The sequence below is a fragment of the Dermochelys coriacea genome, chromosome 3 (assembly GCF_009764565.3).
Source record: "Dermochelys coriacea isolate rDerCor1 chromosome 3, rDerCor1.pri.v4, whole genome shotgun sequence".
Taxonomy (NCBI): domain Eukaryota; kingdom Metazoa; phylum Chordata; order Testudines; family Dermochelyidae; genus Dermochelys; species Dermochelys coriacea.
In genome coordinates, this window is record NC_050070.1 from 111,784,101 (window position 1) to 111,811,183 (window position 27,083).

The 27,083-nt window shown below is 40.2% G+C and overlaps 2 protein-coding genes across 2 annotated transcripts in view; both read right to left on the reverse strand.

Annotated features, from left to right (window-relative positions):
• The window catches only part of EPM2A (EPM2A glucan phosphatase, laforin), a 105,336-nt gene extending 80,180 nt beyond the window's left edge, over nucleotides 1–25,156 (reverse strand). Inside the window, exons 1-2 of the mRNA XM_038393894.2 lie at nucleotides 25,129–25,156; nucleotides 19,162–19,267 (exon numbers count right to left, since the gene is read on the reverse strand). The gene's annotated coding sequence lies outside the window, so the exon portion shown is untranslated. The remainder of the gene's footprint in view (nucleotides 1–19,161; nucleotides 19,268–25,128) is intronic.
• FBXO30 (F-box protein 30) lies at nucleotides 1,473–25,165 on the reverse strand. Its single transcript, XM_038393888.2, has 4 exons — nucleotides 25,129–25,165; nucleotides 19,162–19,267; nucleotides 5,485–7,591; nucleotides 1,473–4,457 (listed from the first exon to the last, which is right to left on the reverse strand). Exons 3-4 carry the CDS (start codon nucleotides 7,573–7,575, stop codon nucleotides 4,254–4,256), a joined length of 2,295 nt encoding a protein of 764 aa, XP_038249816.1. The 5' UTR covers nucleotides 7,576–7,591; nucleotides 19,162–19,267; nucleotides 25,129–25,165; the 3' UTR covers nucleotides 1,473–4,253.
• Between the last annotated feature and the right edge of the window lie 1,918 nt (nucleotides 25,166–27,083).

The following is a 27,083-nucleotide window of genomic DNA, read 5'->3' on the forward strand; positions in this document are numbered from 1 at the left end:
CTGCACTCTTACAAACAATATCTGAATTGGGAAGGTCCTCATCTTGTGGCTATAGACTGCTTCATCAGTACTGTCATTACTCTCCCGCTCCATTAGCCCCTCCAGTTTTTACACCCACCAGTTCATAAGATTAACCAACTCCATAGCAGCCCTGTGAGAACTGACCGGCTCCTTGAAATAGTGACGGGGCAGAGATCTTTTCAACATTTTTCCCCTAAGTATAATGCACCATCATGAACATTATTTTCTCTCAGTGCTGCCTAAGTTCACTGGATCCTGCTCTCCACAAGGTAAGAAATGCCCCAATACACCTTCTGACTGTGTTTGGAAGAATTAAGTTCAGCCTGAATGCTCTCCTCTTGTCAGAGTAACCAAAGTCCCCATTGGGCCAAACAGCCAGTCACAGCTATCAACAATTTACCCAGCAAAACAGATAAGACATTTTAAATCTGCCTGTGGCTTCCTGCTAACTTAATCAGGTATGTCCTCTGGAATACCTTATGCACACAGAAAGAGTCCCCAGAGGAAAAACCAAAGTGACACCTCCACAATGTGAGATGTTCAATTGAAAATTTGATTTGCCTAACAAAATAGCCACATATGCCTATATACTGGTAGGAACCAAGCTATGAGTCAAGAGTAGGCTGCTGTGGGTTAAATGATTAATATTCATGTATTGTGTAGACACAAACTTATTTTTAAAGCTATATCCCCATACCAGTCTGTAGCATAGTAAAAAGATGCTGCGTGGATGGAGCCTTAGTCTTTCATGAATAATCCGAGTATAGTTTAAAAAAAATTCTCAAGGGTTTTCCTATTTACATTTTTCCTCACATTCCTAGTATAAAAGCCTACCCCCACTATAATTTTTCCTCACAGCCTAGTTGCTCTGCATTGTTGCTACTATTATTTTAAGCAACAGCCTTCTCCATATGCCCAAAAATTTTAGCCATAGGCCCTGGAGACTAGATATTGAATAATGTTCTTCATGACCATGGGGAGCATTACAACCAATAAAATATAACCTTTTTGTCAACATTTTTTTAATTTTTCCTTTTTACTACTTCCAGTTGGAGCTTTTTGAGTAAGTTATAAGGATAAGTGATGGAACTAGATCAATCAAAAGCCACTATCTTTAATTGTGGAGGAAGACATATAACAGCAACTGTCAGCTTCAAAAACAAAACATCAAAGTCGATCATTGTTTTAATTATGTGGAAATCAACATATTGAGACGGAATTTACATTCTTCAGGAGTATAAAGTGAATTTGGGTTTAGAGATTAAGTGTATTTATAGATTATGTATCTTCCAGTTTTCAGAAGTCTGATTTGACCATGAAATTCCCTTGCATTAATTTGATTTTAAAAATATTCCTAACTGCAATCCAATAGCCAACCATAGAGTGCCACATTTAAATACTGAAAGAAATGTTCAGAAGCTTAACAAAAAATAAGGTAAATTCATACTAAATAAAGGGAAACTCCAAATGTATTTTATTAGAATTTTAACAGACATTGCAAAAAAAATTGCATAATGATTGAAAGCATTTTTAAAAAGGTAGCAATGCAGCATCAAGTAAAAGACAAAGAACGCAACTGCTGTGTACATATGCTGTAAAGGAGATTGCAACAAGGAAATCAGGATTTGGAGAAAATGAGAGATTTTTTTAAAGTCCAAGGACAAATATGAACGAAAACAGCCAAGTTTGATAAACTGATTACTGATGTTTTACAGACTGCATAGCAGTGTAAAATAAATGCTGTTATACTAATTATGTAATGTATTCCTGCACATGAAACAATTTACAAGCAGAAATTTTGTTTACAGCATTGATATTTTAATAGCTCTAGATTTTCATAAAAATAGAAACTTATATTTAACAAAAAAGTCAGTATCTAACATTTGAGAACAAAAGTGCATGTGTTGAGAATGTAGTGTTATCTGTCAAGATGAAAATATCTAGTATTTAAAATGCCTATTTTAACAAAGCAGCAGAACCGATTTTACTTTAGCTGCATATTTGCACAGAGCTACAGGCTAGATTCTGTCAACATAAGCCCTTGCAGTACCCTTTTCTCTCTAGAGAAACACCTCTACCCAGCCCAGTTGTTCTATAGGAAGCAGGATCCTGGTAGTTACAAAGACTACTAAGTACCAAATTCACAGTAGTCCTTGGCTAAGTGAATATCTATTACCTTGGGAGGCAGCTTCAAAGATGCATCTAAATAGTCTGAGTTCTTCCAGTATGACAGCTACTTCTGGAAGTCAGGGAAAGACAGCAAGGATCCATTACAGCTAAGAGATACAGTGCTGAAAGGGAAATTGTCCCTGCAAGAGACTGGAGGTTTCTTTTCTCTTGGTTTTGGGAGTAAACAGCATTACAACACACAAGAAGGCAGGGAAGTAGGGATCCTTCTACCTCCAACTAAAACCTAATTTGTATGTCCAAATTACTACATCATCCATGTTCCCTGCAGCCACCACCATGGATATGTATGGAGAGTTACTGAAAACAGATGAATTTTTTTTTTGGTGCACAGGGTTCTTCCCCAATTTGCTCCCATCCAAGGCGGAAGGAAGAAGTGTGAAAAGACGACACATGATCCCGAAATTCATACAGAGAGCTTGTTTTGCTTGAGCTCTTCAACAGTTTTGTCATATGGCACTGAAGAACTGGGTTTGGTTTCTTTCTGGAGCATCTTTAGCGTTCTGAACAGAAAAGGGCAATGACTGTTTAGCTGGATTGGACCCAGAATGGACAGTACACAGATGCTGCAATTGTGAACTGTAGCCAGGTTAGCCATAAAAAAGTTTCTCTTATAGAAGTTACAAGCTTTAAATGTAGCCATTTTTGTAGCATCCTCTTAAGAGTATCTTGTTTTACCTAAAATTGAAATACATACTATATTTCATTGTTCTAACCTCTGGTCTGTTTCTGTTTTAGTGTGTGGCACAGTTACCAAGTGCAACAGTCCATGGTCACCAACACAAAAAAAGTCTGAAAGTCATTTTGAATTAAGCTATTATACTTTTGCAATTGTCAGGGCATTTCTCATAGCACATACTTCCTATTCACAAAATGATATGCAAATTTCTACATTATAGGAGACTGTGGAAACAATTTAGAGTTGTTCATTTAATCAAAGTTGTGGCTGAACAGAACATTTTGAATATGCCTTATACAACTTATGGAAACTGCCTCATCTTATGAAGATGATACATTTCGATACACTTAGGCAATTAAAATGCCCTCAACCAGTGTAGCATTTTTATAGACAAATTAACAGAAACAAAAGACAATACATGTTACAATACCATAAAACAAGTTAAGCCCTTTTGTTATCTGCATTTTAAATCCACAGTTGTGCATCCCATATTCCAATTTATGACCAGAAATAGGGAGATTTTGTTCAAGCATTTTCTCCCTTAATCAACTACAGGATTGGGGAATGGGATTTAAAAAAAAAATTTTTTAAAAAAAAAAAGATTTTTAACTCAAATGCCAACTAACGGCTAATATTTCATGGTTTTAACTTCAAGAGCTTTGCTCCCAAAAGTGAAATAACGGTTAGTTCCCAAGAAAAGTAACCACTGCTGAAACTTCAAAAGAAAGTTGTGCTAAAATTAATCTGCCATAAATCAGAGTTCACTTAGCTCACTGCTACATATTTTAAAAAATTCATATCCTAGGTCACATGTATATTAACTAGGATGAGCACTAGAACACTGATTAAACTAAGAAATTCGCACACGTGTGCTTAAAAAGTCAAGAGTTTGTCTGAATAGTTTTGAATAGTGTTCAGCTTTTGAATGTTTAGAAATTTGTAACAAGACCAAACACACAAAATGTGTTTAGTCAGGATCTTGTCTCACTACAACTCAAAGTATCCTATTTGAATGTGCATACCTTTAGAAGTCCATTTCTGAAATATTATTAATTCAGCAAAAATATGGGCACCAGTGAATCAGGAAAAAAACCATACATTAGAGAATTTTTTTTAAAAATTATATAAGTTAGATAAAACTACCCTGTCCAGCAAGTTCCAAATTTTTCAAACATTAAGGCAACTTTCAATACTTCCAACTAAACAGTATTATAAAAAATAAATGTCACTTCAAAACATTATATACATAGTGACAGAGTAGATTTAACTAGAAATTATCTTTAGTACATTAATAAAGTGTCACATAATATTACACAGAGGTTATATCAGGTGCTTGAGTGTATGTGCAAGTGGAGTGACATAGCATTTAAAGTACAGGTTTCAAGACAGAGCGGAGTGAACGTCCTTCTTTAGTGAGTTCTCGTGTTACACACATACATGGCAGCGGGACAGCCTCCTCCCTTCGCTCTACAGCATTATAATTACATTTCTTCAAGTGGTCAGCCATGCTTACGATGTCAGCAAACTTCCATTCATTCACAGTACAAAAAGCTGTACTGAACCGCCATACCTGGAAAACAAGTACATGCTTAGTGTCAAACTGTTTTTTTGTAAACAGAGAATCAAACTAGTACTACCCTCAACACTTCGTTTTGTAACTAATTTGGGTCCACCATTAATTACAGCTAAATCAACATTACCAGCTTGTACTATTTACTAAGTTCCAGTCAGTAATATCCACCTTGACTTTCAGATTCTAGGTTGACTTTACAAGATGGAAGTTTGGGGCAGGAGCTGAGGTGGGGAAGAGAATTATTTTACTTTTAAACTCAACACATTTGATCAGGAAGTTACATGTCAGGCAAAAACCATTGTGTGGTTTTAAGTCAGTGTGGTTCTAGTTTGAAAAGTAAGGTTCTGGTTATCAGTCATGCTGAGTATCTTCAAGTCCAACTGAAGAGAAAGGAAATGCAGGTACTCAGCTCTTCATGTAATGTGTAACTTGGTGCTTGATTTTTCAGGTCACTTGAATGTTTAAAAATTATTTACTTATTTGATGAAGGCACTCAGTACCATGGCAAGAGACATGATATAAACACCCGGATAGAACTTAGAATTCTATGCTTTCATTTTCAATCTATATACTATTTAAAACTAGACAAAATTCCCACTTTCAGATATATATAGTCTTAAATAAAGTTATGGAAGCAGATTTCTGATTTCTAGATAAATATTTCAGTTTTTCCCAGTATTACAGAACTATTACTTTACATATTACCACGATAGAAACAATGGACAGGAATTACCTCAAATCCCATTCCCCAAACTGTTGGGGATACGTTGAATGTGCTGGGAAGGTGACAACCAAACTACTTACTGTAGCACTTCCCCCCCCCCCCCCCCCCAAATTGGCGCTCAGAATAAATAGCATTGGGTTCCAGAGAAGATGGTATTTTTCAAGCAAAACCATGTCGTCAATTAACCTGAATACATATTATTTGGAGGGGGTGAGGGGATGTTAGGGAAAACAGTCATCCTCAGGACAAAAGCAGATATGTCCCATACCTTCCTATCTCCAAGAAACCAAGATATGTTACCTTTTCTTTTATTTGCCATGAAGAACTTCCATCTGGATACTTTCTCTTTTCCCAAAGCAGTATGACCATTCCACGTGCTTGAAGCAAGCTTTCACATACATCTCTCATTAATCGTGACACTCTTGAAAGCTGACACAAACTAAAGCCGTCTAGAAAACCAGCAATATGTTGTAGAACCTCAAAAGGAAGACTACTCAGATGATCACTACATGGACCAATGAGGCAGCTTTTAGCTGGTTCTACTAATACTGTAGATATACAAGGCTGAACTCCAAATGACCGCAGATGGCGATCATGAATAATCTTTGCCCCTTGTGTTGAAGGACAAAACCTACGTTGAGAGAATGTACACCCATAGTATGCCAAGGGACACCTCTGTTCCATCCAGCCATTGAGGCCAGCATGAATGTCACCATGCACATTCTTAAAATGTGAAGAAAATTCATTTCGCCTAAACAATTGTCCACAAACAAATGTAAACATTGAACGCTGTTTTGTTTGGTATCTAGCCACACATTCCAATACCAAGTCCAGGCCAAGTGTCTGAAAAGGACTTGGATTTGAGAGTTGTGGGTTGGCATGATCACATGCTGAAGCTGAAGCTATTTCCCCTACCATTGTATTTGTGGCCAATATCGCAGATGGGAGGGAGAACGTTTGAGTCCCAAAATCAATGTGATATCCATCAACAATGTGACTATCTGATATCCCCCTACCACCCGGAGAGTCTCCTAGACAGAACAGCAAAGCTGCTGTGATTAGATCTATTCCCTGAAGACCCATAGGGTCTTCTGTTATCTCCAAATCTGATGTATCAACAGCTTTGTCTTCCTTTGGTGTAGACCAACAGTGGTTAACAAGAAAATTGTATGATCGATGATGAATTAGAGAAAACACATCTACATTTCTCAATCTTTCTTGTTCCAATTGCCTCTCTAACACTTCCTCTCCACTGGAGTCACGTGGCAGTTGTATATGGTTAACAGTGCCATTAAATAAATTGTGAGGCATTATTACTTCACTAAGTTGTTGTGCTGCTACAGGAAAGGAGCTGCAAGACTTCAATGCTCCATCATCAGAAGATGCAATACATTCACCACTTGCTACATTAGATGGTTCTACTAATTTTGAATCACACACATCTAGATCTTCATTCTGGTCCAACGCCTCTGTACCTATATTTTCTGCATGAAAACCATTACACAAAGCAGAAGCATTACCATGATTCACATTCAAGTCATGTTTTTGCACTATATCATAACAAAAATCACTTGAACCATTTTGTTCCGATTGTGAATTTTGACTCAAGACATCAAAGTCAATTCCACCAACTGCTCCCATGCTATCTTCATCTGGATATTCATGATCTGACAATTTACTCTGGATACATCCATTAGCAGTTTGTTCTTTAATCTGAAAATCGTCATTCATCCCATATGGCAAAATACATAGTCTTGAACTTAACATGCTTATGTCTCTTGTAGCAGTGTTCAGTATATCTAATGCAGCAGCTAAACTCTTAGTAGTTTCTACAGTAGCTTGATAAAGTGCACTGTAGGAATCTTCATCTGCAGGTATCAACCCATTTGAAAGCACTGTGTCAGGAGCACTTGACTTAACAGAAGTCTGCTCTCTAGGTTCTGATATCTGATCAGCTGCTTTTGACATCATAGTTGCTACTTTGAGGGATTCTAATAGCATGCGCTGGTCTTGAAGGGCTAAAGCCATGTCTAACTGCTCTACTTCATCAACATCTTTACTTAGATTTTCATAAGATTTCCGGTCTGCATAACTGACTGGCCATCTATTCCATTCCATAGTGCAGCATACTACACTTGCAGGACAAGTTTCTAGATGTTCAGCAATTTTGTTTCGGGCTACATTAAAGGGACATCCAAAGCCACTATTCAAACAAGGCACTCTTTCAAATGGACACAAAATGCGATGCTCCTCCGCTTTGCATGAATGAAAGACTGCTCCACAAACCAGCGGGCAGCCAATCAAGTCACAGGAAATTCCAGTCTCTGGTCTGGTCATGCAACGCCGACTGACACAATTGACACAATGTAAATGCTGCTGATGTTCCTCCATGATTGCAAGTCCAGCTCTGGGCAGGGAGAGGAAGAGAAAGGAAATAAAACAATCTTAATTTTTAACTCAGTATTCGTTGAAGTTTAATAAAACAAACAACTACATATTCTTGGTTTATAATGTATACAGAGATATAAATGAACAGTACACTAATTGATCACAAACCGTAAGTACAGTAATAAGTAACACTTTAAAAAAAAAGAGTTTGAGTAACAGAGAAATGAAGGTTATTCAACTGTAAACGGAGTTATTCAAGATGGAGAACACAGCAGGACAAGAGGCAAACCTCTTAAATGCTAATCTCTTCCCCTCTGAATCCACCATAGGATCAGTAAGCCCAAAGCAAGGTGCAGGAACTCATAAAAAATACATTTATAAAGAAAACAAATGAGCTAAAATTTCTAATATTAATCCTAACTAAGAAATCTAACTAAGGCACTAAGTCTTTAAAGAAGATGGATAAGTCTGGAGATGTTCCTAGTCCATCTGCTGCCACAGTTGAAAAGTAATAAGGTAGTTGTTTCAGAGTTGCAGCCACGTTAGTCTGTATTCACAAAAAGAAAAGGAGTACTTGTGGCACCTTAGAGACTAACAAATTTATTTGAGCATAAGCTTTCGTGAGCTACAGCTCCGATGAAGTGAGTACAAGTACTCCTTTTCTTTTTGCAATAAGGTAGTTGGAGTGTCATGGTGCCTTTTACAATCTTGCCCATAAAACACTGAGAAACAGCGAGGGGAAGACAGTAGGGGGGCACTCCAATGGCCACCAGCAAAGCTGCACTGCTAGTGCATCCCATGAATGGGAATGTGCAATGGTCACTCAAAGAAGAAATCAAGTTACACTGTTTTAAAGTGACCTCAAACAAGATCATGGACACTTCTTTTAAACTTTAATTTTTAAAATAATTTCACACCTTTATGAAATATGTTTGCTCAAAGTTCTAGCATGCAGCAATTTTACTATCCTTTCTAAATTTGCTAACCCCCTCCCCGCAACCCATCAGTAAAAACAAAAAGGTGCATTTCCAGGTGTCGTAAATGGCTTTTACTCCTCCCTTTCTGGTTATGCTAATGCTAGTGAGAAGATGGGGGAGCAATCAAGGAACTCCACATAACTGGAGTCATGTGATCAGTTTTATTGTGAAGCAGCCACGACTGTAAAGCACTTTGGCACTAGAAAGTTGGATTCGTTGTTCTGATTTGGAGGGAAGAGTAAACACGGCATTCCATGTTTCGCCACTGCAAACATTTGTATTTGAAAGTACATTGCATTACTATGTTTCAAAGTCAGTTTATTTTCCCCTCCCCGCCCCCCGTTTTTAAGATATAGGGGAGGAATACACTTAAAATTAGAGGGCAGAGAAAAGGAGACAATTGCTCAACAACATGTTCTTACTGCTGTTCACATTCAGTCCATGTCTACCACAAATCTTTGTGGTTAAACTATTAATCTTGGAAAAAACAAATTTACAGGTTGCTCATTTGTGCTTTAACCCCTTGCATTAGCACAATTAGCAATCTCACAATATCACAAGCATCATACTGCTTGATTCCATGATTTTCATGACATGTTTTACTGAGACTACACTGATGATGTACAGAAAATATTCTTAAATCTTTAATTTTTTGTAGAGATTTAAAGGAACAGAACAAATGTACATCCCTCTGCCCACGAATAAATAAGTTTTCTAAAAATAAGCTGAACATAAAACTTAAAGTTGATAGAACAGAAATGTTCCCATGTTTGATTTTATTTCCAATGGCAAACAAATATACCCTGCAATGTTTTCAACTCAAGCAATGCAGCAGTATGCTATTGCAAAAACTCTGAAATGAAATTAACTGACTATAAATAGAAATGAAAGTGACTAGAATTTTTTCATTGTCTAAACTGACAAATGTAAGTAACCAACCAACAAACTAACAAGTTTTTATATTTTTTAGTAACTTAAAGGTGTTGTCACAGAATGCTATTCATGGGATTTTAAATCTATGCTCTTCTGATACTTAAAGTTGGCTTGAAGTTCAAAATGTGAAGCATCAGCCCCCTAAATTTGAATAATTCAAATGTTTTGGCCACCCACTCTGCTGAACTCTACTAACAAAGAAGCATATGTGCTGCACTTGATAGGCACAACACAGCTGGTTTATTTTTCCCCACTATGAAGAGTTCCTTTTGATTTATATGTAACAAATTAGCTTTTCATCATATGTTGTAAATAGTTTACCAATCACTAAAGTTATGCAATTAGTCAAAGGCTTCTTGCACATTGTCCTAAGGCAATTCTTTACTGAAGTTTTAAAATGTTTTGACTGTAAATAATTAAAAGGATGGTGGGGGAAGAAAGGTCCATAACAGAATTTTCCATAAGCTGTTCTGCCAGGAGTGCCTTTTAAGATGACTCCTGCACAAATTTCTAAACTGAACAGAAATAGTTTAAAAAATGGCCTCTTTATAGCTATGGAAAAATATTTCCTTCCCCTTTGGATTCTATTAGTTGAAAAGGAACATCGAGCAGGTTATTCAAAGAAAGCATCCTTTTCACCATATTAGAATTAGTTTCTCTGATAGGACCGCCCCATCCTATACACACACACACACACACACACACACACAGAGGCAGGCAGGCAGTTTGCAATCTATTTCTACAAAGCTAGGAAAACTAAAGGGCATGGAGAGTTCCACAGAAGAGGGTCTGCTTGCAAGACTATGTTTGCAGCTCTATTCCAAGCTCAGAAGAGGACCTTTGTTTGCCCCCGTTTCATATCTCTGCTCTCTAAATAAAAATTCTGATGCACAACAGTCACTCACTCATGACCTCCCTCCCAGTCCAGGATGGAAACAGAGGTAGGGATCCAAAAAAGAAGGACTCATGGTGATGGAAGAGAAGCTTCTTTTTACTGTTGTTCAAATAGTAGAGGCTGATATTTTGGAAGCGGTTGAGAACTGTATCATTCTCAGGTTGGGAAGAGAGATGCTTTCAGGGCTGATGGGGATAAGGTACATGGTGATGTCGGGGAGGAGGCCATATCCACACTGGCTTTATGTGAAGGCCTGTCATGATTTTGGGATCAGGGCAGCAACTGTGTTAGTAAAATGAATATTGGGGAGGGAATGCTGTGTTTGTTTTTAAAAGAAAAAGTAATGTTTCATATTGAAAAAAATTACAACCAGTTGCATTCACTTTGGATCATAGAAATTAGCTAGTGACAAAAATTAATTTGTCAACTAACATGGTCAGTTGATCCCAACGGATCTACTGATAATCCTTCAAATCACACATTGAATCTGTCAACCCACACCAAAAAGTGAAAATAGAAAAGTAAGTTTATTAAAGGGGATGTTACAAAATTCCCCATCACAAAGTGACCTAGTCATTGAATGTATGGTTGAAGGCTAACTAACGAGACTTTGTTGTAGGAGCAAATTGCCAGCAGTCCTCAAATACAAATTGGGTTTGTTTAGGCTTTGTCTACACTACAGCCGTGTCGCTAAAACTCGGGCAGTGTAAATGCTGTTTGTTGGCACTTCTGACCGCAAAAATTTCCACCTCCTACGAGCGGGGTTCACGTTGTTGACAGGAGCGCACTCCTGCCTACAATGAGCGGTTTACACTGCCACTTGCCGCGGCAAAACTTTTGTCTTTCAGGGGGAGGCTTTTTTAAGCACCTGTGAACAACAAAAGTTGTGTCGTTCAATTGGCAGTGTAGACAAAGCTTTGGTCTGGAGAAGAGAAAGCTGAGAGGGGACATGATAACAGTTTTCAAGTACATAAAAGGGGTTGTTACAAGGAGGAGGGAGGAAAAAACTGTTCTCCTTACTGAGGATGGGACAAGAAGCAATGGGCTTAAATTGCAGTCAGAGCAGTCTAGGTTGGACATTAGGAAAAACTTCCTAACTGTTAGGGTGGTTAAACACTGGAATAAATTGCCTGGAGAGTTTGTGGAATCTCCAGCACTGGAAATTTTTAAGAGCGGGTCAGACAAACACCTGTCAGGGATGGTCTAGATAATTCTTAGTCCTGCCATGAGTGCAGGGGACTGGACTAGAGGACCACTTGAGGTCCCTTCCAGTTCTACAATTCTATGATTTTTAGTAACTATTCCCTAAAATCTAGTCACCCAAACTTGATGTTCAAAACTTGTCTTTCATAAATATTAGAGCTGGTCAGGAATATTTGAAACATTTTTACTGGAAAATGATTTGTCAAAACCAAAACTATTTTCAGGAAAGGGTCAGTTATGCCAAGTTTCTTGGTTTGAAAAGCTTTTGGAAAGTTTCAAAATTGTGAAACATCCTTGGTTTTGGTTCTGGTCTAAATGTCTGTAACATTTAAGTTAAGTTATAATAAAAAAATTTAATAAAAAGGTCAACATCAAATGTTTTAACAAACCCAAACCAAGATATTTTTCAGACTGTCAGTTTACAAAATTTTTTGTTCTACTAAACTTTGTTGCCATGCAAACTATGGCAGCCAATTAACACTGGTGTACTTTAACATATATTCCCTAAAGAGATACATGTAATAAAAATGTAGCGTCTTTAAAATGCCAAGGACTGGGCACATGTATTCTGGGTGCCTCCCAACCATGACCCCTTGCATATCTCCTGCTCCTTTATGTCATCTCTTTACCCTCCTGAGATTTTGCGGGCGGGCGGGGGTGCAGGGGAGAAATTGCCTTGTAGCAGCAAGGCTTGGTTTATTCAGTTTTCCATAGTTATTTTTCAAGAGAGCTACAAACATCATTAAAAGTGACCAGTGACTTCACTAACTCAGCTGCAGCCCAGATCAAACAATGATGCGAAGTGTCTGCTAACCAACTTCAGCGGTGGGCTCCGAGAGCTCCACTTGGCCACTAAGAATGCTATTGCTTGGCTCTGTGAATACAAAAGCGCGAAAACAAACAAACAAATAAGTCAATGTAGCCATCATGAAACACTATCTTTAAATAGACTATATAAGTTTACACAAGAGCATGCTACTATAGCACTAATCCACCCTAGCAAACTATATTAGTCTTTAAAGTCAGATTGTGTGAAATTTGAGCTCTGTGCTTAGTAACTTGTCTTTTGTTAAGTTCCCAGCCTCCTCTCTCAGCCATTAGCTGACATTCACTAGTCCTGAGTCAAGTATTGATTACACACATCCAGACAACATTTTAAAGCGTCTGGGGAGGGAGGACGTGGTGGAGACTTTTCAAATAAACCTAATGGGCACTATATTAATGCCAGATCAGAAATTAAAATTTAAAATCACTTATATTAGGCAGACTCAACTAATTTAGCCCAGTATTAGCTAGGTGTTTGTGTTTGCACTGAACGTATATCTGCTTCTTAATAAAAATATTTTAAAAAAATACTTTAGAAGTGGATTTACATTTTCAGTAGGCAATGAGTACTTCAAATTCACCAAAATTCTGCATGCTGCACAGTTAGGACTTCAGAATCCCATTTGATGAAGTGTAATTGTGTCAGCAGAGTGTTTTATTCACATCTTATTACCGAACATCATATCTTTTTGGATGTTCTTTTCATGGATTTGTTATTTTAATCCCTGCTAATCAACACTGAACATCTACAGTGGACTTTCACTAGTTTAAACCAACCATGAACTCACTGATACACTGACAGTGTTTTAAAGTAACCTAAAATCAATTGCCCATAACTAGGGCTATGATTATGTCATGGAGGTCATGAAAACCGTGACTTCCAGAAACCTCCATGACATTTTCTGCCCCGGGGTTAGACTGCTCTCAGCAAGAAGCCCCGCGGCTCTCAGCGGCTGCTGGTGGAGGCCCGCAGCCGCTCCTAGCCATTGGTCAGCAGGGGTACCTCGGGGCTCCCTCCCTGGAGGTCCCTTAGAGCTCCCACTCGCCACAGGCAGCTGGGCTCACAGCTGCCCATCCATGGCAGTTGGCAGGAACTCCCCCTCTCCAGCAGCCCAGCCATGGCAGGGGAACCCTGCAGCAGCCCAGCTGAGGGGGGTGGTGGGAGCCCCCCCGCATCTGCCCACCTGCCAGGGTGGGGACTGGACCCCACAGTAGCCCAGCCGCTATGGGTCCTGGACCCTCCTCCCTCCGCATTTTGTCAAAGATATTTTTAGTAAAAATCACAGGTCACGGGCTTCCAAGAATTTCTGTTTATTGTCCATGACCTGTCCATGATTTTTACTAAAAATACCCAAGACAAAATCTGAGCCTTACCCATAACACAAAATGTTTAAGTCTACATCAAAATTTGTACATTTTCCAATTGGGAAATTTAAGTTTAAGTAGTATTCATTTATTTTAGGAATAATCAAATATATGAACAACAAGTTAGTTGCCATTACGACATTTAATTTTTCAAGCTAGCATACCTACTGAAGTTCCTCATTTTTATTTTTCCATTAGTTACAATATCCCTCACATCTAAGCTTTTACATGATCTAGCAAGTAAAGAAATCTTTATTACTCAAATTTAAGGCTACAATCTTTTAAATGAAAAATGAGTAGTTATTACTTCACTGAAAACAGGGAGCAAGAACCTTGAAACACTAATGTTTGTGTTAACTTGAAAAAAAGAAAAACTCTGGTAAAAAAGGATTTAGGTTTGAAGATACCTGAATGTTTAACAACGTGTGAAAGTTGTTCTTTCAAAACAGTAGTATAAAACTCAGAGTAAACAGATCAAGTAGTCGTGTTGCAATCATATTAGAAATGACAAGGGAAAATATAAACATTATTTGCAGATAGAACATGCCCGGAAAAGAACTGACTTATTTTATGTTACCCTACATGATACTAGTTTCTTACCATACTTTGTCAAATTAGTGACTATACAAAGAATGAACAGCTGTACTTTTCTGATTATATAATGTCAGCAACTAGGTTCAGTTCATCTGAGAAGCTGAAGTATTTACGCTTGACTGTTACTAGCAGAGAAACCTAAAAATACATCCAGTTCCAGTGAGGTGACCACTGCTCTCAGAATTTGAAGGATCACTTGATGTTATTGTACATACAATATAGTCAGCTGACCAGATCAGCCAGAACATGCTTTGAAAACCTGCCATAATGAAAAGGATTAAAATTCCAGCTGTTATGATCAAACTCATGATTATAGCTGTTGTGCTAATACAAATATTAAGACAGAGTTTAATAATGGCTTCAAAACGGTATCTTCTAGACCTTGTAGCAAGGCACCTCCTTCACCTCACTGGGGGGGCTCAGCATTTTCCCCTTTGGCAGTTGGGGACCTGGAGCAAATCAGTCCCACTTTGGAAAATTTTTATTCCTCACTCACATTTTATTTTTCAATATTTACAAGGTGGACCTCAGAGTAGGCCCAAGGAGTACTCTCCAGCCAAAGAAAGAGAATCAAGTTCATAACATAAAAAGGAAATACCTCTCCCTGTCACCTCTCTGGGGTGTTGCCTTGTTATGCTGGCTCTGGGGTGCCAGTCCCTCCCCAAACAGTCCCTTAGCTGGATTGCTTCCCTTATAAGCAAGAAAGCAGTCTTCCAGCCAGGAAAAGATTTTTCTCCCTGCTGCAGCTTCTCTCTCATCTCTCTCTCCCTCCCTCCCACACACACACGCCCACACCAGAAAAGGGGTTGTAAAAGGTCACAGGAGCCCTTAATTGAACTGAGGTGTCTGAACTGAGTGAGGTGTCCCTAAGTTTACCTGAAGTAACCTCTTTTCAGTTCATGGGAAAAAGAGCTTTTTACCATTCTAGGGCTGATACATCTGTTTTCCACCACTCTCTGGTAGCTGTCCTGTCTCGTTTTGTCACAACTTGCATAGTCAGGATGCTAAAAAGGCCACTTTCCTACTTGCTTTCACTTTTTAAAAGTTTCTAGCCCTTAAGATTTTGAAGGGAACCTTTCCAATGTGAATCAAGTATAAACTGATGTTATATTGTCTGCCTGAATGCAGACTGACCAATCTCTGTGCCTCTATTGCTCCTCAGCACCTTCTAAGCTGCAGCAGAATGAAAATTGACCAGTCTATTCAGAATCCTGTGAAACTGACAGTTACATTCTAATGTTTGCTTTGAAAAACACTGAGCAGAAATAGGCAATGCAGCTAGTCACTGAAGAAGAGGACTCAAAAATGAAGACAGACATCCCCTTTTAGCAGCCAGATTGTTAATACAAAAGGCAGAATCCAGAAAGAGAACCCAGAAGGGAATCCTGGTAGTTTGGGGAGGATGTGGAAATATTTGGCATCTCACCTGGAATGGCTCCTGGACACTGCCACCCTACTGACCCTTCCATCTTTCATACTGGTTTTTCACCAGTAAATTGATTCCTCTGTCTATTGTGTCTGGTAAAAATTTCACACCCTATATTTGAGAGGGTGGATTTATGTGTTGAGTGTAGGTGGGCAGGAGAGAGAGATGGGGACGATTTATGATATGTGTTAGAAAACAATTGGATTGAAAGATTCTGGAGGAGAAGAAGAAAGGAGAAAAAATACTGGAGAAGGTAAAGAACACAATGTAGATAAAAGATAAGTTCAAGGAAGCAGGAGAAAAAAAACTGAAGACAATTCAGGAAAATATTCATCAGGATCCATCACAGGAGAAGGAACCCACAAAGGGAAAAGTGGTGAACCAACCTGTTCCCCCGAAGAAATGCAAGTTTAAAGTGAATTACAGACAATGTTACAGTTAGATACAAAACATAGATAGACCTATTTTACTCTTTTAAACTACACAATGCATACTCGGATAGAAATTTTTCATTTTAACTAGTAAATTTAGTTCTCAGGTTAGTAAGTGTTAGGCAAATTTTTTAAGCTCTTACATAAATTTAAGCTCTTGCATAATCTTCCCCAGCCCCCACATTCAAAAGTTTAAAATAATTTACAAGTTAGAAAAAAGTGAGATAAAAACTCATTCTCTACTATAGCAGGACAATAACACTAACATTTCAAGTATGCATATTATTTGTAGCACTGTTTTTTTCAGTTTTAATAAGTTTCAAATAATGGGGAAGATACATTTAACTGGTAGAGGGACATGCAAGTTCTATACCCTTGCTTCAACCAGAACTCTTCTGCTAAAAGAAGGCAGGTGACGTACCACAACATGTCATCCCTATGGGTTTTGACCAAAGGAGGGTAGCTTTAATACCCACTGAGGGCTTCAGAGGAACAAAGGTGCTCAGATAAGTTGAATACAGCCATCCCCTAGCCATGACCTCTTCAAAGCTAATGCCAGCACAAAACAGAGGTTGCAGCCTCAACTTCCTGCTCAAACTTCCCTTCCCACTTCTGCACTGCTGGAAGCAAGTACAGACTGTGAGGGGAATTTAATCCAGTATTAGTTTCTTTATTGTAAATAAAGAACATCTTTATTTTAGTTGTAAATGCATACTATTTTATTCAAAATTAGTGACTGGAACTTAAATTAATAACATTTAATGTTATTTGGTAATCATTCATATGAAATAATTATCTAAAACAAGTAGATGGCCATGTATAATGCTGTACATATAAACACAAGGTACATTTAGATACTGATCTCACTATATATTTAATACACATGTGTAAACCCTTTTATTTTACTATGTACAATAATTATTATGCAATTTTTAATTGTTTCTTGGATAAAGAAATGTGGTTATTATAGATACAGCACCCAATTGTATTAGGCACTTCAAATAAATACAAAATATGGCACTTCCCTGAGGAGTTTATAATCCAATTTTAAAATTTATAAAACTACAACAATAAGGAGGATGAATTAGCAAGGTAAGGGATATAGATTCAAGATTAAGCAGCTACTCAGCCGAGATATGCGCACGTCTTGATTCCATACAAATTTTTTAAGGGCAAATTAACACTTCCTGTAGCAAGAGTCAAGTGAGTTTTAGGAGATACTTGAAACAGGTTTTGTTTGGAAAAAAGGAATTGAGAAGGCATGACTTGTCTGAAAGCAGCATAAAAGAAGAGAAATCATTGATAAATTAATCTAATCCTCCCAAAGCACATACAATGAATAGGGATTTTGTATTTTATATGGATTTATAATCCCATAGTCTGTTTTCAGAAAAAACTACCATAAAGACTGCTTCATGGAGTTGTATGTTTCTCTCATAATTAGGTCAAATCATATGTATTCAGTTTACAAGAGGTTTTCCCCATAGCATCTAGAAGTCATGCTGGGTTCTTTTCTTCTCACATACCATCATCATCATAAGGTTCTGCAGGCCAGTTACATCTTCAGCAATACCTGTGCAAAGCAACTGCCCTCAAAGCATTTGCTCAGGTGTATACAACTAGACCAAGGCTTTTGATGCCCAAGAAGGAACAAATTCCACTCCTTTTCTTAAAGTGCTGGCTCTCCATTTGGCTAACGCAAATAAAAAGCAGTAAACTTACTTTAAACACTAAATTCAGTAGAGAGCTCTAAAACACACAAGGAACATACTACTAACTTTACTGTCACAAAGCATGACTATTTACAACCACTATATGATAGAAAGCAGAAAAACGACATTCACAACACTGTTTCCTGATATCTTATGGGGAAAAAACCACTAAGAGAGATTCAGTTAGCATCTTATAGTTCTATGTATCAACAAACTATTTCTGATGAATGATCAAAACAAATACTATAATGCTTCGAAAGGCAAATGATCTAAAATCATGTCTGATGCAAAATTATAGCTACTTCTAAGTAGTGCAGCAATGAGACTCAGTAGAAGAAAAAAATCCTCAGCATTTACTTCTTTTTAGATTTTAATATTAGAAAGTTTTGTACATTTTACTAGTTCTAGGAGTTATAAGCCTGTCTCTAAGCCCCTTATGCCTCTGATTTCTTGTCTTAAAACTATCTCCCCACTCTCCAGAGTATTTATTATGACCGGGATCGGCAAGCTTTGGCACATGGCCCATCAGGGAAATCTGCTGGCGGGATAGGACAGTTTGTTTACCTGCAGCGTCCACCGGTTTGGCCAATCACAGCTCCCACTGGTCGCGCACCGATCCAGGCCGATGGGGGCTACCGGAAGCAGCGGCCAGCACATCCCTCGGCCCATGCCGCTTCCCACAGCCCCCATTGGCCTGGAACAGTGAACTGTGGCCAGTGAGAGCTGCGATCGGCTGAACCCATGGACGCTGCAGGTAAACAAACCGTCCCGGCCCGCCAGTGGATTTCCTTGATGGGCTGCACGCCAAAGCTTGCCAATCCCTGAATTACGACATATTTCCTTCAGAAAGCCTTCTGACTGTAGCCCAGAAATAGAATAATTTAAAGAAAAAACCCTTAGACCATTCTACCACTTCTAGATTGGACCCCTCCAGCTGGTGCCTTTGACTACAAGACACCGGTTTTATTTTAGAATGCAAGCCTCTCTCAGTGGAACTCAGTCTTCTCTCCAACAACCTTAAATAAATTATGTAACATTGTCATTTTAAATCACCAGGATTTCCCTTTTGTGTTTTTGTGACAGGTCTGCCATGCTTTCTTGATCTTTTGCCCCATTTCCCAATTAACAGTCCAAAACTTTGATTAACCTTGGGCAATAGACTACTACAGGACAACTACACCTGGAGCAACTATATTAAATGCAAGGCTCAGGCACAAAAGCACTCTACCTGCTGAGATGGTGGCAGAGGGAAGTCAGCTAGAGAGCCAGTTTGGCTTCATGTATAAATCACTTCTGAACTTGACCTCAGTACAACTGCTTGATTGTTGCAGACTCTGCAAAAGATGAAATCAAAAAAGATAAAAGGCTTCATTTTTGACTGTAAAGATCACTCCCTAGTTGTACAATCCTCTAAAAAGAGTTATATGCTTGCCTATCTGGGACTGCAAGTAGGTTTGTATGAATAACATTTTGCAAAATTCTATATTCCACAGAGGACAAATAAAATGTAATTAGTTTTATTATTAATCTTAATAAAGAACAGGGCAAACAGCTTTAGTACCAAAGATGGTAAGTTTTGCAATACTTGTCTGATGCCAGTTATCAGTCACACGAGATTGCTACTTCATAGATTTTAAGGCCAGAAGCAATCATTAAGTTTATCTAGTCTCACCTCCTGCTTAACAACATTCACATAGCGATTCCTGCATCAAAAACTGGCATCTTGAATAAGAACATATTTTAGTAAGATCTCCAATTATGAATAAAAGGTTACAAGTTATGAATAATTTACCAAAGCCCCTGGGTATAGGTTCTAGTGGTTAATTAGTCTTAAAAATCTGTATCATATTTCCAGTTTGAATTTGTGTAGTTTCAATTTCCAGACATTGGATTTCGTTAAGCATTTATCTGCAGCATTAAAGAGCCTTCAAGTGCCCTATCTTTGCCCTGTATATGCATGTAGTCACGCACTGATAGTAGCTGTTAGGGGATATGGAGCACAGGAATGGTAAAAACAAAGGGGGAAAAACTTATCCTTTAAGACGGTACCCTCTCTCAGAAAAGTTCTGTCTTCAGAAAAGCCAAATCAGAGGTTAAGAAACAAGGATGAGTGGGAAGCAGTCTGACCTAGAGAAGTAATGAGACACTGCACAAGGATAAGAATAATTATGTACCTGTGTTTATACTTATAAATGCAAAGATCTACATTAATGCACGATGGTTGACATTTTTAGCTGCACAACCAAAATCACAGCTACACACACCCTCTTGCATATATGATATATATTATTTCTGCAGAGGGTGTTAAGTTTAATACTTTAATTCATGCATGTTGTGGCAATTTTGCTTGAAAAACATCTAAATTCATGACCTTTGCCTAATTATAGATGTCAATCATAACATCTTGTTGAAACTTTGTTTCTGTGGTTTCTACACAGACATTTGTAGGTGCCCACATTGGAATGAACAAGCATATTTAAATGCAAACTGAACATATGAAAGCCTGTATCTAGTGATCAAGCACCGAAATGCAGATGCAATGCATTGTTGTGTAATTTTACGCATGAATATCTGGGGATCTAATCATTCTTTTGTACTATTATAGCACCTAGAGGCCCCAACCAGGCCCCCGTTTTTAGTAAAAGACAGTCTCCGTCCCGAAAGACCTTCCAATCTAAATAAACAAGACATACAATAGACAGGAGAATGATACACTAAACAGCAGGATGATCAGTCCCCTTAAGTTCATCCTATGTGTTAAAAGTTAAGAAAATTAATTTCCCTTCTACTTTCAGGAACTTAACTTCAGTATCATTAAACCATGCTTCATTAAACAATCAGAAACATTCATACTCATTGCAGTCTAGCATGTTCCCCCCCCCCCCCCCCCCCCCGCTATTTTCCCCTCTATTTGAGTTTTAGAGCATCAGAAATCATAGGCCTTTTTTACCAGGTAACTGAGTAATACAAAGCAGGGAGGAAAAACAATTCAATGCTTTTCATTAAGCTTTAAAAAGCCACTTCTGAGCTACAAGTAACTATGAGATATCTAAGCCCCCAAAGTAACTTTCAGAATGTTATAAGGACATGTAAACAAGGGCTTAAAATTGAAGAGCTCTCTAAAATAGTTGCTAGAATGTACCTTTTAGCAACACAAAAGCGAATGTGTACTGATAACTGCCCAATGATCATATCTGTCAATATACTAGCTGTTTTATAGTTATTGAATTAAAATAAAGACGACTGTGTAAAGAAAAAAAGCTTGGCTCTTCAAGATTGTTTTGAGATGAATTTTTAGAGGACAATGAATCACTAATTTCTCATCTATATTTGCCAGTTAAAAACAGAAGTATTTTCCAAATGTCAGCAGACATGAAACTAAGATATATAATCCATGGGCTCCAAACGAGCATGCTTGTCCAAACCCTCTCAAGGGCTGATGACAATAGTGACTCAGCTAAAACAGAGTGTTTTGAAGTATTGCAAGGCACTGTGGCTGTGGTAAACAAAGCATACTTTAAAAAAACTACCTCATTTGTAATTGAGCTGTCACTCAAAACTGTTATGCTTCTGCACAGCACCGAAACATGCCCACATTCGGGGGGGGTGGGGGGGAGACGACGCGATGGGACGGGACTACTGATTCTATAAGAGTTCTACTTCTAAGCCACTCAAATTTACCTTAACTGCAAGTATGATTGGCAAAACTGAAGATAATTTTAGCACCTACATGAAGTTTTTTAAAAAAAATGTTGCAACAGATACCAGTAGTTTGATGAACAACTTGAACCAAAGTCTTTTGTTAATTTTTTTTGTACTGACCATTACCTCTGCTAAGATTTTGTACTAAAAGGCAGTAAGCTTACTAATTAGAAATTTAGCCATCAGTATACCTATTATTTGCTTTTAAAAAAACATTTGAGAGGATTTCTTTCATAGTAGTGCTTAGAACAATTGTTTTGCCTTTGGCAAATGAAAAAAATTGTTTTCTATGTGATTATATTCCCTCCACTGATTAATAAATGTTTGTTACATATCTTTACATACGCGTGGTACAGAGAGGTATTTCAACATGAAAATATTCAGACATACTATATGCAAGTCACAGGTACTTTCATAATTACAGTGTATACACAAAAAAATGTAAAGACCTTAGTTTTCAAAGTCAAGTTAGAAAATCCAAGAATTTAGGTTGCCCTTGCAACCTTAATTCTGCCCTCTTGTGTGCATGCATTACAATACAGTCTTTGATTACATGGTCACATACTACTTTTAACAGGACCATTGCCTCATTCAGTGCAGAGAGGATGGACTATACTCACAGAATGAGGCAGCTGTTCAATACTTCTTTTTATCCTCTAGTAGTGGCTTCTGCATACCATCCAAAACCTTCAATCAACACAGAATTATTAATTTCCTCATGGTCTTTTCTAGGGTATTCATCATCATAGTATCTGACTGACTGCCTCACTAACAAATGAATTTAACTCCACTGTGAGATAAGAGCATTATCCCCAGATGTGGAAAATAAGACAAGAGATTTGCCTAACGCCATACAGTGATTTAGCAATACAGACAGAATTAGGATTCCTAACCCTAAACTCATACTTCCAGACCACATTGTATTACTGACAGAGTGCAAAGCATCCACTTTGTTTGCAGTGCGAGCACTCAACACTTCCGCTTATCAGGCTCCAAGTGTTTCAAGTTGAGCACCCAGAATATAAGAAGCACGTAAGAAGCCCCCTGCCAAAATTTTGGTTTATGTGACTTGTGTAACATCACAGAGGAAGTCTGAAACAGAGGCAGGGAGAAAACTGTGCTTTCATGTGGCATTCACCTGCCTTGAACATGAGACCATCCTCTCTCTTCTTGCAGTCTCTTCCTTTCTTCTCTAAATACACTTTCTACTTTTGCAACAAATGAGGCAGAGATCACAGAAAAAGCCTCATAGATACTAAGGTCAGAAGGGACCATTATGATCATCTAGTCCGACCTCCTGCACAACGCAGGCCACAGAATCTCACCCACCCACTCCTGAGAAAAACCTCTCACCTATGTCTGAGCTATTGAAGTCCTCAAATCGTGGTTTAAAGATTTCAAGGAACAGAGAATCCTCCAGCAAGTGACCTGGGCCCCATGCTACAGAGGAAGGCGAAAAGCCTCCAGGGCCTCTTCCAATCTGCCGTGGAGGAAAACTCCTTCCCGACCCCAAATATGGCGATCAGCTCACACAAGCCTGATTCATTCCTCTACACTGAATAAAGGAACGCTCTTGTACAAAAAAAAAAAAAAATAGTATGTGATCATGTAATTAAAGACTATCATAATGTAGATTTAATTCAAGAGAACTGAATTAAAATTGCACAGGCAGCCTAAATTTAGACATTTTTCAACTTTCAGCTGTTTGACTTCGCAACCTGAATAATATTCTTTTAACAGTTTTGTATGTGTAATTTCTTAGAACTTTTTTTAAAAAAAGTAAAAACAAAAGTATATGCAACTATGACAATCGCACTATTCTTGTGGCACCTTAGAGACTAACAAATTTATTTGAGCATAAGCTTTCATGAGCTACAGCTCACTTCATCGGATGCTGTAGCTCACGAAAGCTTATGCTCAAATAAATGCGTTAGTCTCTAAGGTGCCACAAGTACTCCTTTTCTTCTTGCGAATACAGACTAACACGGCTGCTACTCTGAATCCCACTATTCTGCATCTTCTGCAGAGTTTGAACCCTAAGCCTTCAGAACTGCAACACAGGTTGAGTTACAGAATTAGTTATATTACCTAGCAGTGACAGAAGATTGTTATCCTGGGTGAGGTAGGGGATTGGGCTATGTTCTGGGCCCAGAGAAAGGGAAGGGAACCCAGCCCAGCTCTCTCTTTCCCCACTTCCTGGGGAGGTTATCAGCTAATAATACAAACAACAGAAGAGAAATGCGGATTTGAAAAGTTTCTCAGCCAAATCTGAATGGAATTCCAGGGGACAAAGAAAAAACACTTATCCAACCCTACAGCTTTCTCCCTGCCAAATTGCAAAGGTGTTACAGGTTTCTCAAAAATAGACTGCATGATTTTTTTTTTTAACAGCTAAAAGTTTTAGGCAAAGTCACTACCCAGCCCCCCTATATTTATGTTTGTTATTCTTTATTATCATAGAATCGTAGGACTAGAAGAGACCTTGAGAGGTCACCTAGACCAGTCCCCTGCACTCACGACAAGACTAAGTATTATCAGTGTTCAGCTATACTATCTCCTTTGTATTTATATAGGAACAAGTTGCGTCCCCTTTTTTTTTAAATTTCAATGGATTAAGCAACTCGGGGATCAAGTCCTCTCTTAGTTGGAACTGTCACTTACAATACTCGCATAAAGGATCAGAGAAATTTTTCAGCAACTAGGAATTATTTGCTCCCTTTTCTATGAATAAAAGGGCAAGACAGCACTGTGGGGCAGGGGCTGACTTTTTGTATTTGGATCACACCTAGCGAAACAGGATCCTGACCCTACTCTTTGGGGGCTACCGTAATACATGTTTATTAATATTAACAATAGCAGCAACGGGCAGGCTAAACAGGGGGAAAGCGACCATACGGTGAACGTCTCCTCCACACAGCCATTGTGTGCTCCGCAAGAAACCTTACCCAGGCAGCGGCCCATAAAGGGAAAAGGGGCGGGGAGCTAGAGAGCAGGGGTGGAGCTGGGTCGCCAGCCACCCTAAATGGCATGTAACCACCACATACACCCAGCCACAGGCTGGGATCGGTATTAAAACCCAGTAGCCAAGGGAGGGGAGACGCGATCGCCGCGCCGCCCCCCACCCCCGGCTGTCCCCGCCGGGCGGGCCTGCACGGGCCGGGCTAGGAGAACCCCTCCGTGCGGCGAGAGACCCCCCCACCCCCCGAGGGCAGCAGGCGGCCACCCACCCAAGCAGCCAGGGCCCGGGTTACCCGTCCCCGGAGCTTGGGGAGGAGGGAAACGCCCGGGACTCTCCTGGGGGTCGCCGAGCTTCTCGCGGCTGCGGCCTCTCACCCCGCGGCACCTGAACTTTCACCGCTCCCGAGCCAGCGCGCGGCTGCTCCCGGCCCCAGGCCCGGACTAGCGACCCCGCCCCCCTCCCCGCTTGGCGGCGCCGACGGGGGAAGATGCGGACTGAGGAGAAAACCCCGCCCGGCCCCGGTCACTCACTCACCGTCCGCGCGGCGGCTTCTGTCTCGGGCAGGGCTCCGGGCAGCCCCGCTGCCGGCCGCTCCTGCCTCCAACCGCCGGGCGGGCGGGCGGGCGCGCGCGCGGGGAGGGGAGGGAGAGCGAGCGAGCGAGTCCGCCCCTCCGGATTCGATCCGGTTCCGGGATGGACGGAGGAGAGAGTGCGCGCGCGCCGGCTCCCCCCCTGGGACTGGCGCTGCCCGCGGCGCCTCGCTGCCCCAGGTTCCATGCAGTGGGGGAGGTGGGGCGGGTCGCCGGCGACGCTATGACGTACGCCGCAGGAGGGGAGGAAAAAAAGGGATGGAGGGAACTTCCCACTGGATAAGGTGAGCGCGTGTGCGCCAAGTACCCGGATGTACGCCCGCCCCTCTGTGCGGGCTGCTCCGAGCGCAGTCATCGCCTCGGCCCCCCCGCGCACGAGCGCGGTTTGCGTTGGAGGCTGACGGCGGTGGGGGCGGGGCAGGCCTAGGTCCGTCACAGCGGGGGCTCGGTCTCTGCGCCGGGGCCGCTGTCACGCCGCGCGCGACGGGCCCCGCGGTCCATCGAAGCCGGGCGCCCGCTGCGGCTGCAGAGTCCCCCCCGGGGGGGGGGGGAGGGGCGGCCCGCTGGAGAGGGCCGGGTCCGGGTTAAACCCTGGCTCGTGTTTTACACGGGCACGTTGTTCGATGTGACCGCGCATGGGCCCTGGGGAAAGAGGACGCTTTAAAAAATAACGTCACTTGAAATCTGTTCCAAGAGTAGGAGCTGGAATGAATTCAATCCTGCCCCCCCCCCGCCTCAGGGGAAAAGCCAGGGGGAGCAGAGCGGGCCTGTAAAGCGCTGCCAAAGGCGTGCTGACCTCATGCCCCACTTCCGCCTGTGCTTTTCAAAACCCTCCTTCGAAGGCTCAGCGCGCAGGCCGACGCTTACTGAAGGCTCAGATCCAGAGAAATTCTGAGCACCTGCAGTGAAGTGAGGGAGAGCGGTGGCTGCTCGGTAGCTCTGAGGATTTATCCCATAGCGAATAAGTGCGCTGTAAGAAATACAGACGTGGCCCCATGCATTGTTATTTAGAACATAAGGACTTTTTACTTTTTCTTGTGCTAAGAATAACACACTGAAGAGGTTTCAGAGTAGCAGCCGTGTTAGTCTGTATTCGCAAAAAGAAAAGGAGGACTTGTGGCACCTTAGAGACTAACAAATTTATTAGAGCATAAGCTTTCGTGAGCTACAGCTCACTTCATCGGATGCATGATGATGAAGTGAGCTGTAGCTCACGAAAGCTTATGCTCTAATAAATTTGTTAGTCTCTAAGGTGCCACAAGTACTCCTTTTCTTTTTGCGAATACAGACTAACACGGCTGCTACTCTGAAACCTATCTTCAACTAGGAATGTGAACTGAATTTCATGTCTAGTTTGAGATCAACCTGGCTAAACATTGTTAATACTTTTGTACTGTGTGCATTTGTATACAGCAGTGGTTTTCAACCTTTTTTCATTTGCAGACCCCTAAAAATTTCAAATGGAGGTGCAGCCCACTTTTGAAATCCTAGACATAGTCTGAAGACCCCAGGTTGAAAACCACTGTTATATGATAACAACCTTTTGCAAACCCCTTAGACAAAGTCTGCAGACCCCAAGGGGTCCGCAGACCACAGGTTGAAAACCACTGATGTACAGAACTTATGCTTCCAATTTCCAGTGTGCTAGATGGCAGGACTTCTATTGTGATAGTGGGTCTCCTTGTTCTATTATTTTTTTGAGTAAGGAGACTAATTTTCAAGTACACGAACCTTTTGTTCATGCCCTGGGCTGATCTCACCCGTAGATGTTCAGTCCCAGAGGGGAGAATCCACCCTTGCATTAATACATTAGTGGACTTGCTCATACTCAGTGAGCCCTCACCCTTTACTCCACCAACCAACATAACTTTAATTAGCATGGCTACCATTTAGGGTGAT